At 36.5% G+C, this 12793-nt stretch overlaps 1 protein-coding gene across 1 annotated transcript in view; it reads left to right on the forward strand.

Moving 5' to 3' along the window:
* Window positions 1–12793, forward strand: part of PIBF1 (progesterone immunomodulatory binding factor 1) — a 125459-nt gene that overhangs the window by 63786 nt on the left and 48880 nt on the right. Inside the window, exon 10 of the mRNA XM_050897402.1 lies at window positions 9488–9653. Within this exon, the coding sequence (XP_050753359.1) occupies window positions 9488–9653 (166 nt within the window). The remainder of the gene's footprint in view (window positions 1–9487; window positions 9654–12793) is intronic.

The raw sequence follows: 12793 nt of genomic DNA on the forward strand, positions 1-12793 counted from the left end.
GTAGTAGTTTGTGTATAGGACTACAACATATCTGTATACCCATTGCATGACCCATAATATTCTTTCAAAATATCCTTGCAATCCAATTTTAATTTTCTGGTTTTTAATTTTTAATAAACTGCTTATGCAACCTAGTTTGTAGAAAGAGTAGCAAAGGGAAAGGATTGGAGAGAAAAGTATATGCAATTTACAGATCAATGTTCACAATGTAAATCATGTAAATGAATAGAAAAGGTAACAAACTTTGTCAACATGAACATCCAAAGAGTTTATTTCCTTGAATCACATCCCTCTTGTTCATTTATGGTTTAGATATGACCAATACGTGTATATCAGAAGCTTCGTTTCAGCATCTGCACAGGTTTAAAGTTTGTGACTTAAGATATTAAAAAAAATAAGTTAGTCAAAATGTCTACTAGTTTTAGCAAGGAAGGTTTTATGACTTCTTTCAGAGTTTGGGGTTTGTGTGTATGTGTGTATACTTATGCATGCACATGCATGTTTGCATACAGTATTCTTTTTTCATGGTGACAGCACTAGTGTGGATTGATTAATTAAAGAAAAAAGTCTATTCCCTGGAGAGGATTTACAGCATACTGGGAATATTGACTGATTGTTTACCTCAAGAATTTAATGTAAATTTGGTAGTTTAGTTACAGTTATGTCAAGTTTCATTGATTATTAATCTTACATTTGTTTCAGCTACTATCTTGAAAAATTACTGCTCGAGAACATTCAATGAAGGGAGTGTATGCAAATATGCCAAGGGCCAGTTGTGAGCTGAGAGGGTCAGTAATGCTACATCAAAGTGTATTTGAGCCATGTAAAGTAAAACTACATGCACATATTGGCACTCTGAAAACTCCCTGAATACTGAATTACCCTGGCAAGTAATAATCACTCTATCCAGAATCACAAGAAAGACCTGAAAATATTTATATTTATTTAACTGAATATCTGATGTAAAAGAACCTCTGTGACTAGTGGGAGTGGAGAGTTTTAAAAGATACATTTTTGTATGTTTTATCCAAGAGAAAAAAACAATTCAAGCAACAGTTTCAGAGTCTTTGTGTAACTGTTGACTCCGATTTCTTAGTTTGCTTGAGCAATGAAGAACAATGTTTGCAGTGCAGTAATAAAAATGTGATGAATGATTTCTGTAGCTTCCGATATCCCCCAAATCTGTTCAGGTATGTTTTATCTGCTACAATAGCAATTTATTTCAATTATATTCCAGAAACACAAATACTGCTATTATTAAAGAATATTTTCATGAAGTAATAGTATTTCTGGAAAAGCCAATACTTGATTTAAAGACGTAAGCTGTTGAATCATTATTGAAATTGTATGGTAGCTTAAAAAAATAATTAAGAACAGCAGAAAAAATCATCAAGCCAGACAATTCTAAGTGTATGTTACAAATTTGAAATTTAGTATAAAGTAACACTAAAAGTTGATGCTTTTCTTTTTTTAGTGTTTTATAGCAAGAAAGTTGCTGGCGTTTTCTTCATTCAGGTCTATTATATATTTCTCATATCAAAACCTCTCACAGTTACAACTCAAATTAACTGTGTTCTCTACCAATCAATATACTTTATTGGGGGATAAGTCTCTCTACTATTCCTTGCCTTTTTGTTGATTTAGCACAAAATTCAGCTTTGTTAACATGGCAATTTTTGCAAGGACTGAAGTAAACTATGAAATAAAAATATTGGTTTAATAAATTTAATGGCTTGGGATGCCGTGGGAAATCAAATAGAGAATAGTGTTCACACAAAATGTGAATAAAGACATAATGAGGTTTTAATAAATATACTTCAGTTTTTTTGCTCTTGGATTAAAATATGTACAATAGACAAAACCATATTGCAGAGCAGGGATCCTTTTCAATCTGTTACTTCAAAGTGAATTTTTAAAAAAACTGAAGTAGTTATCTGTTTGAGCAAAGATGTCATTTAGGCAATGAGAAATCTAATCATGCTTATTCTGCTGCTTGTGCACATGTGCGTTCCGCCTCAGTTCAGCATGTTTCTCATACTTTCAAGGTTAGAGACTTCTGCCATTTTATGTGCTCGTGCACACAGATGCAAAAGATAGCTTTGTGCAGTGTATCGAGGCTGTGCCAGAAACAATAGAACTGTTCAGCTTCTTCTGACTGCTTTTGGCTTGAGGTAGAGCTGCTGGTGTCTGCATCCTTTAGCTTGGCTATGTTTCCCTTTTAGATTGTTGTCCTGTACTTAGGAGAATTCTGTGAAGCTATTTCCTTTGGTATCTCTTCACTAGGCTTCAGAGAACTCATTTAATAGCCTTCCTGTTTGGAAAAGAGGAATCTTTTCTCTTTCTTTGGGGTTATTTTGAAGTTTTATTCAAAGGATCTTGTGAGGTGATAATTTCCATTTTTGGATTCACAAACTAGATATCTCTGTGCCTACATCTCCTGAAATACCTGATCTGGTAGGTATTCTCTGACCAACCGTGTATACTGATGATTTCTATGTTTAATATTTGTACAGTTTTTCATAGATTTAGAATTCATCATCCCCGGAAACATAAATGGGAACACAAGGATATACATCTTGACTAAAGATGTATAGGCAAAGAGAAAAGCAACTATCATGAGACTCCTAAAAATTACAGGGGTGACTCTGTTTTCCTATTTATGTATCTAAAAAACAGGTTTTGAGGAAACTGTGGAATTATATCCCATTCCTCATTATATGCTTGTTGGTTTCTTCACATCCTTTCTTTTTGTTAAGGATGCTGTCATTAATATCTCTATACTGATAAAGTTCAGTTAGGTTATTTGAATAGATTTTGTGTTTATTTCATTGAATCAAATAACAAAGGAGTTAACTCAATCAAGATGCTGATTACTAAACTAAGTAATAACAGTCTAGGCAAGTGACTCTGAGCAAACTAAGCATGCATCAGCAGCACTGAATTAACACAGTAACAACCACATCCTGTTTCATTTTTTAAAAAGCATGACAGGAGTTGCTCATCTTTTTTACAGTAGCCCACTTTCAGGAAGTGGAAGACTGGATTCAACGTCCATCAGAGCTCCAGGACTGAGAGAGAACTCCCTAGTGAAGGTTTATTATTAAATTCTCATGACTGAAATGTAACTCCCAAGCACAGGCTAGGCTAGGCTGAAGCAGTCTCTACCATTACTGTTGAAGCTGTATCTCGGTGCAGGAGCGAGTCTTAAGTTTCATAGTGTCAGAGTCAAATAAAAGGAAGCACAATTGCATAGTCCAGAGACAAGGAAACAAAGATGGATTTCAGTCCCTGCCAGTCAGCATGATTTAGCAGATATATCTAAAGCAGACTTATCTTTCGTAATGTTCATTCTTCCAATTCTTAGAAGAGATGGAACACTCATCGTGGTAATTAGATCACTGTCCTAGATTCCACTAGGACAGCTAAAGATAAGCAGCTACCTTTATAGTAATTCATCAGGATGTGCCTTTTATATGTATATTCTACAACCCCACCTTTAACTTTGCTCTTTACCAGTCGTGTTACAGGTTAGCGAGAAGATCTGTGCAGCAGATAACCTGTTTCTTTCTCTAGCATAAGGCACAAGAATACACGGGAAGTATGCATGTTCTCATCAGACACTGCAGGGAAAAGTGTCCAATCTAGTGTACGCTGGGCTTTAGTCTAGTTAGGGTAGAAAGAATACATGGGTTCTACATACTGAAGAACTTCACTTATTGCATAGGTAATTTTGGGTTTAGGTGTTCTGAAACTACAGGTAGTGTAAAACAGCTGTTTATCTTACTGAATCTGGATGTTTGGAACTAGCGCTTCCTACAAACTGCAAAATAGTATGTGGAAGTGTTGCCTCCAAGGAAGTTGTTTCAACAGAAGGAAGATCAGAGGCCAATACATAACAAATGCTTAGAATGCTGCAAAACACAAAAATCTGCTTTGAAGCAAGCAGCTTTAAACAAAGCTTCTAAGCTTTCTCTCTCAAACAGATTTTACTAAACCACATGCAAACGTACTGCATGTTTAATTACTTGATATGAAGCAAATGTAACATCTGGCAAGAACTTGCATGTCAAATCACGTTTACCCTTTAGCATTTAAGCTATATGTTTCTGGATTTTTTTTAATAACAATCTAAAACAGGAAAAAAATTCTCAGCATGTTATTTGGGGAAAACACATTTTAAGTGAAAACTATTTCAGCAAATTTTTCATTGTTTAAACAATTTGTAGGTGGCATGCTTCATCTTCCATTTAATCATTATACTCAGAGCTTTTTTTTCTTTTGTTGGAGGTATTTAAATTTGTTGTTACTAAGTGCATTGTTATTTTAGTCCAGATGAGAAATAATTTAACAAATTGGTAGACATTAATGAAGCAATAAATGGTACAAAAGACTGAAAATGCCTATAAGGTTAGTGTAACAATCTCCATAAAATACGCATATTTAAATGAAGAATGGCAGGTTTTTTACCCATTTTGTAGTAAATATTAAAACAGACTTTCAGTTTATGAAACCAGCCAGATACATGACACATCAGAATTAATGTTCAGTGCTTCAGAAGCTGAGCAATGAAAGCATTTGAAACTAAGGATCAGAGTTCCTACATTTTCAGTTAGTGGGTAGCGTTGTGGACTCAATTCATGGGAAATTTTTGATTGCTCAGAAACAAGCCAACCAGTTTTTAGTACCAAGGATCAAAAAGAGAACCAGTGAAAACAAGATCCTTTGAGTGCCCGTGTTTGAACTGGAGTCTCACAGTTTGCTACATGTGTGGACAGCGTATGTGCAGTCTGTAACATGACTGAATTTAACTTAGGTCTACCTAGACTGCTGTTACTCCTTCTGTGACTCCAAGTGGCACAATGAAGAGTAAGGAAAATTCTGTTCTGTATTTTTATACTTAGCTTTGGGCTCTTTGGAAGTGAGGAAGCCTTAACAGCCAGACTCAGTTGCAAAAGGTAAGGAAGTTAAACTGGGATTTGAACCTCATATTGAAAGAAGTATGGGTAGGATTTGATGAAGGATGCCGAACTATGAGGGTGATATAGGAATAGAGAGAAAGAAAACCAGCAGATGGAGAGTAGGGCTATAAGACAGGAATGGAAGCTGAATAGGCTAGGAACACAGGTGAGAAGAAAAACAGATACCCCGAGTAGAAAGAATTAAAATAGAATTGGAAATCAGGAGAAATCTGGGCTGGCACTGGGACAGAGAGGGAGGAGGGCAGGAACATTAGAGGACATGTTGGGGCTGGAAGTGGGAGGTTTGCAATAGGACAGGTTAGGGAGGAAATGTCTGTGGCATTTAGGTTTCTCTGCAAATTTGGCACTGAACCAAAGCACAGACATTTGTACAAATAGGAGAGTATATTGTAATTACTCTAAAGATCTTAGATCTGGAACTGACCCATCTGTGGAGTCAGGATGATTTCACAACTTCCAGGGTTTTTTCCATTTTTAAACTTGAAAATAATGTCTAAAATATATCCTAAAGAACTTTAGGTTGGTATAATGAAGTTTGCAAAATTAGAAAGGGTTGGTGTTTTGTTTGATTTGGGTAGGACTTCCTTTGGAAGATGTATTATTTGTATTTACTTGCTTGGCATTTTTTCCTATTAACAAGCTTAATACTAGGATTTGCTGCTTCTTGAATGCTTAATATTACAAATTTATTGTCTTCTAATGTACTTCACTGTTCAGTTACACTTTTGAGGAGTACTGCTGTACATCTCAGTTTTTGTCAATGGGATAGACAATGGTAAAAAAGAGTATTTCTGTTAGGTAAAAACAGATGAGAGTTGCTATCTCAGTACTTGTGGGATGCTTATAAGAAGTTGGAAATGTTAAGTGAATCTCACTTTACACACATATATGATAGAAATCTTTGAATATCAATATTAGATAAGGCTGTGCTGGATGTGTTTTGTAGTTCCTCCATTCAAAAAACAGTTGGCTGCCATACTTTCTTCAGTATACAGACTACATGATTTTACCATGAAATCTTTCAGTTTACTCTCATTGTGTGCAGATTTTGAAAAGTTATTGTATCATTATCCACTATTTGCAAACAGACTCCTGTGATTGAAAAAAATCTTAAAACCATCCTTACAAACCAGAGTTTAAGTCCCTTTCTGAATATTCTCTCTTCTACTTTACTCTAGAAATAACCTTTTTGATAACCATTGTGTCACTCTGCTTTAGCAAACTTCAGGCATTATTGACTGGTCATCCTAATGGCACAGAGACATAATGAAGTTGAGATCTCATTCCAGATGATCCTTACATGTGGGGTTTTTTCCATTTTTTTCATTAGCTCAATCTGTAATTTCCCTTTCATTCCCAACCCTCATTGTTCTGTGAGATGAAAAACCTCTGCTCTTTCACTATATCAAGTTTGCTAAAATTTCTTGATGGAGAAAAATCCTGCACACCCGCATTCCACTATTTTTTTTCCATAATAGTAGTATTATAGCATAGGGTGGTTTTGTTTTCTTTTGTTTTCCCTTAGGGACCATCTAGGCAGGTTAAGGAATGTATTTTGACATTGTTACATGACTCTGTACACACATGCACACACACTTGTGCTGAAATAGTAGCCAAGAAACCAGAGATACTATTTCACCAAGTAAAAGCAAATCTGACAGAGAAACTCTGAATGGTGCTACAGTGGAGGAGTTACTAGTGAGCTCAACAGTGCAGTAAGGTCAAAAGAAAACTGACCCTTCATAACCTTACCAGTACAAAACAGACCATGCATGTGTAAGCTACTTCAAATTTCCAAAACAAAGTACAAAATTTTTTTCTGAAGTTACTGTTCATGATTGGGTTGATAAGCACACTCTGGAAGCACCCAGCTGATTGAGTAGACTTACAAAATCATCAGAGAACTATGGACTTCTCTGGCAAGTATAGAAAGTAGGTAGAGAGAAGTATGCATAGCCTATGTTTATGCATGTTTCCAGTGTGTAAGCTCTGTACAGAACAGATCATTGAACCTCAGATTAATTTAAGGTCTGAAGCTGTGTACAGTAAGGCATTGCCATTTATTTTGTGTAAAGGCAGAAGATATGGATTTGTTGTTGAAAGTCAATAAATATGACTTGTAGATAACTTTCATTTGTGGGTTGCATTGCACATCAGTTGACTGGATGACATGTATCTTTGTGAAGACTTACTCATTTTGAAACAAAACAATCTTCCCAGGATGGTAAACAATGCGTATCGCAGAACAGATTTAGTGTCATGTCTGCAGCCAATCATGTACAAAGTGTGGAGAAAGTAAGAGTGCTGAAACTATTTTTGTGTGGTAAAATGAAAATAGGAACATACAGTCAGGGAGCAGTGATGAAATACTTAAAGTATATCAGCACTTGAAAAGCATCCTCAAGCAAAATTGACAGCAGTAGTCAATAACCAGATAGATAATTGGCATTTAGCAGTTTGAGTGCAGTAACTCTGTTTGAGAACAAATGCCATACTAATGAAAAAGAAAATTGTTTTAAAAAGAGCGACCTTTTCATGAGCCAGTAGGCAGAACTTCCAATCTCTGCTCATGCAGCCTGTGTGGGAACAATCTCATTCATGCGTTGGACTGTTTACTCATACACGGATGTCTACAGAGTGATTATAAAGGGCATCGTAATGACACCTGTTTGTTCTGTTCAAGTTAATTCCAGTGAAAATTGCTTCCTCTTTGTGCCTTAGACACATTCCTACATCTGAAATCCTCAGGGAAAATATTTGAAGTAATCCCCTTGTTTTTGTTAAACACTCTCAATCCCACCTAAAGATCAGGTGCTAAATAGGATGGAATTGTGTTGCAACTGCTGTTTGACAAATGACAGCTAACATAACAGCTGTGCTGGGTTAGAGTAAAGGTTTATCTGGCATTCTAACAATTTGTTGTTAAGTGACTTCTGTGTGAGAAGTACCATCTTGCATTTAATAGTTGTCAGAGGATTTCTCTGCTGTGAGTTTGTTCAGTATCCTCTTGAGTCAGTGTTAATTTTTAGCATCCACAGCATCTTATGGTAAGGAATTTCACAGCTTTCATGTGTGAAGAACGACTTCTATTTTTCTTCATTCTGTGTCTGCTAGCTTTATTAGATGCCTTCTCATTCATCTATTGGAAAATACAGTTGATTCCTATTCTCATTCCACATGTCACTCATGATGTTACAGGCCTCGCTTATTTCTTCCTTTTCCTTACACCATTTCTTTTCCAAGCTGCAGAGTCCTAGCTTGCTTGATTAATTTCTTCCACACAGTGCAACTGTGTAAGTGCATGATGTTGCTGGTTGTCAAAGGTAATCCTTATTACCCTTCTCTGATGCTTTACCAGTTCTATGATATGCCTTGTGACGTGAGGTACTAGAACGGTAGTCAGCATTCAGTATGCAGGCAACAGCATGGAATTGTAAAGTGACGTGGTGATTTCTGTATTTTCTCTGTTGCTTTCCCAGTAATTCCCAAAATGTTGGTTTTGACCATTATTTAAAACTGAGCCAAAGTTTTCGTGGATTTATCTAGTATAACCCCAAGGTCTCACTTGTGAGTGAAAACAGTCAGCTAGGAGTTCATCATTTTATGTATATGGTTAGGATCATTTTTACAACCTGTGATTTACTTTGCATATATCTCCTTTGAATTTCATATGTTATTTAATGCTAAGATTCATAAGGTTTTCTACTGTTCTTCACATCACCCTCATTTCTGCAGTCCAGTAATTTAGTATTCTATCAGCAAACTTTTTTAGCCCTCTTTTTTGAGATTGCCTGTTACGCATAATGAGTAGAATGAATGAAGTCCACTTCTAAGTGGAATATTATTTGTCATCTATAATTACATTATAGTGATATTCTCAAAAATACACTTCATTTCTGAGAAGGACCTGTAGTTCTGAATGACTGTGGAAATTAATACACCATTGTGGTCTGATGTTTCTTCATATCTTTGGGTATGGGGAAAAAGCAGTGTAGTTGATATCCCTAATATCCCAAAGGCATATCCCAAGGGAAGCGCCATTGATATCACTAATGTCTAATACCACTTCTCCCTGTCGCGTGTAACACATGGTCATGAATACAGGAGACAACATCTCCTTAGTATCTCTCCCATGAAAAGACTCAGTGCATACATTCGTGTACCGAGAAAGAGATTCACATTGATCTAACCTTTTTAAAAAATAAGGTATACTGTAAGGTCATTGTCACTTGATTGCGCATTAACCACATATTCAGAAAAGCCATGGACTTGAGTTTTCCAGGTACTGTGTTTTGTTGTCACTATAGTATTGCGTTTTCCTAATGATGTTTCAAATACAGGTTACAATAGTTACATAGATAATGTATCTAAAAACTAATACTTTTTAAACTCTTAGAAATACTGTATTAATTTCTGAAATTTATACCTGTAATGAACAGAACTAGCATGTAGTCTAAGTTTGTTTATTTTTGAATCATCAAAACTTTTTTTCTTTTTTTTTCTTTTAGGTATAGACAAATGCAGCTTGGCACAGAAAGCAAAGTAGCTGAACTTCTTCACCAAAGTAAGTTAAAGTCCTTTGAAAGTGAACATGTTCAACTCATGCAACAAGAAACAGCTAAGAATCTTTCACAGTGCCAAATGGAATGTGAGAAATATCAGAGAAAGCTGGAGGTATGTTATATAAAGAGACACTTTACGGGGCATTACATAGTTGTTTTCAATTAGAATGTAAAATGGAAAAGCTTGGGGAAAAAGTAGCAAAGAACATACATGGCTGAATTAGTATCTCCACTAAATTCTGCTGAAGCAGAATCTAATGAAAAAGCTTATTAAGTTTTACCACTTCAATGGAAAACAAGACTTAGGGGAGAGGAAGAAGGCAAAACAATCTCTCATGGAGAGATGTTGAAGACAGTATCTCATTCATGTGAGGTATATATATGCTTGTATCACAAAGCTGCTTATATCAGTCTATGTGATTATTGTAGGGAAAGAAGACAGTTACACCAGAACAGTTATGGTGAATTCAGTATCATTATTAAAAGCTAGGATTTGTAATAGCATTGTCACATAATAAAAATACTTTTTATTGATACGCAATTCTGGAACAAATTTTTACAGCTAAAGAAGTCAGGGAGAGCATGGTGTATACAGCATTGAAAAGACCTAATATTGCTAATCCTGTCATGGTGGGTTGACCTTGGCCAGCTGCCAGACACCCACCCAGCTACTCTCTCGCTCCCCCTCAAGAGGACGGGGATGGTAAATAACCTGAAAAAGCTCGTAGGCTGATAAAAAGATAGAGAGATCACTTACCAATTACCATCATAGGCAAAACAGACTTGACCTGGGGAAAATTAATTTCACTTACTACCAACTGAAATAGATTTGGATGGTGAGAAACAAAGACAAAAACTAAAACATCTTTCCCCACCCCCTTCTCTTCTGGGTTCACCTTCCCTCCTTCCTTTCTGACTCCTCTACCTCCCCCTCCCCAAGCAGCACAGGGAGGGATGGAAAATGGGGGTTGGGGTCAGTCCATAACAGCTCCTCTCTGCTGCTCCTTCCTCCTCACACACTCCAGTGTGGAGCTCCATGGGCTGTAGCTTCCTTCAGGAGAAAATCTGCTCCTACTTGGGCTCTCCACAGATTGCAATTCCTTCAGGGCATGTCCACCTGCTCCAGCATGGGGTCCTCTCTGGGCTGCAGTGTGGATATCTGCTCTGGCGTGGTCTTTCATGGTCTGCAGGAGGACAAACTGCTTCACTATGGTCTTCTCCATGGGCTGCAGGGGAATCTACTCTGGCACCTGGAGCACCTCCTCCCCCGCTTCTCTCACCTTGGCATCTGCCCCAAGGCTGTTTCTCACACTTTTTTTCCCTCCCTCCTAACTGCCATGCAGCACTTTTGTCCTTTCTTAAATACATTTTCCTTGAGGTGCCACCATCTTGGCTGCTGGGCTCAGCCATACCCTGCGGTAGGTCCACTGGAGCCGGCTGGAACCGGCTATGTCCAGCACAGGGCAGCCCTGGCCTCTCCTCACAGAGGCCGCCCCTGCAGCCCCCTGCTGCCAGCACCTCAACACCTGCACCCAATGCACCTATATACATAGAGTTGAATGACTTGGACCTGTTTATCTCTACAAGCTTAGAATTTATTATTTTTCAAACATGTGCTTTCAAAAATGTATCATATCCTGTTCACCTATTTTAGTATTGGAAAGGTGTCCAGTATTCAGCAGAGCAAGCTTCCTTTAAAACATAATTTCTTCACTTGTGCAAAGTTAGTCCCAAAATCATATCACTGAGTCCAGTTTGTGAGATTTAAATGAGATTGGCAGTGGTATGTAAAACAAACGTCAGTATACAAACTGGACAGGACAGAATAAAAACCTTTTTTCCAACTGCCAGCTATGGCAGCATTCATTTTTTGGTGAAGGATGCTGTTCTTCAAGTCCCTGCATTTCTAGTGCTGAACCTGCCTAGGGTGTTTATGAAAAGGGACTATAGAGTGGAAACAGAATTAGAGAGTTTTAGATAAAATGTAGTTTCTCGTTTTGTCTGTATTGGGACATTCAGATCCTGGCTGATGAGGTTAGTTGTGGTCATGAGCACTGGGAGTGCCAGTTTTGCTAGACTTTGAGGTTGCTAAACAGATTTTTAATTGCACAGACATGTCTAAACTTTGAGAGATAGTTAAATTTGAGTTATATTTCCATTTTCTTTGTGGATATTTATTTGATCTGATAACATCTTGAATATTTGGCATTCAATTCTACTAACACTTTTGGCACTTTCTTTTCTCCTTAGAGAGACGCTTTGAACCCAGTGTTCTTTCATTAACAAATGTTCTTGCAGAATTTAAATATTTGATGTCTGAAGCTTTTACTTTTGTTCATTTTGACTGAATTCTTAATTTTTTTATTTCCTTTCATATATGGTGAAACCCAATGTACTAAGGGTTTTTTCTTACCCTTCTTATAGGATATTGATCTTAATAGTGTAGTCACTAGTATCTTGTGGCTCAGCTACAGCTGCTTTGTGAACAAACTCTTGTTTTTATTTGGATTTCAGCATAGAGTAGTTCTCTTCTTATGCATGCTAAAGCTAGGAAACAGATGGTTTATATGTTGCCATATTTTAACCTATACATTTATTCTTCTCTGACACTAGACCAATCTTTTTATATTTGAGTGGCTTGTTTGTCTAAGCATTGTACATTCTTTAGTGTTTTTGACAGTGAATCTGGTTTTACTGCTGTATACACAATGCATATATTTCTGTATCTCAAGATCTATATTCAGTTGTCAACTTGAATGTTTGGGATTTTTATTTGGTAAGTTAGTATTAAACTTAGCTACAGTACTACTTGGTTATTACTTTACCTGTTTTGGTGGGATTTTTTCTGTGAAGCATGTAGATTACTACTTTACTTACCAAGGATTTTCTTATTCCAGTTGGTTTTATAATATTTATGTTGTCAATGTTGTTTTCTATTTTCAAGCACTATATCAAGCTTTAGTTCTTATATGGACCTTCATAACTTTTGCTTTTGAATATGTGCTTTTTTGTTTAAGCTTAGTGGATTAAGTATTTACGTTAGACCTGAATGTTAATGACATATTACCTTTGAGTAATAAGAAAATAATAAGAATCTGGTATATCTTAAATACCAAATTTTGATATTCGTGCATTTACCATTCTGTAAAGGAACCTTCATTTTTTAAATTGATGACTGAAATCTGAATCCAGTTAAAGCAATGAAAATAAATGCATTTACACTGTTTTGACTGCTGTGTATTAATTTTTTTA

This window comes from Gymnogyps californianus, chromosome 1 (assembly GCF_018139145.2).
Source record: "Gymnogyps californianus isolate 813 chromosome 1, ASM1813914v2, whole genome shotgun sequence".
NCBI lineage: Eukaryota > Metazoa > Chordata > Aves > Accipitriformes > Cathartidae > Gymnogyps > Gymnogyps californianus.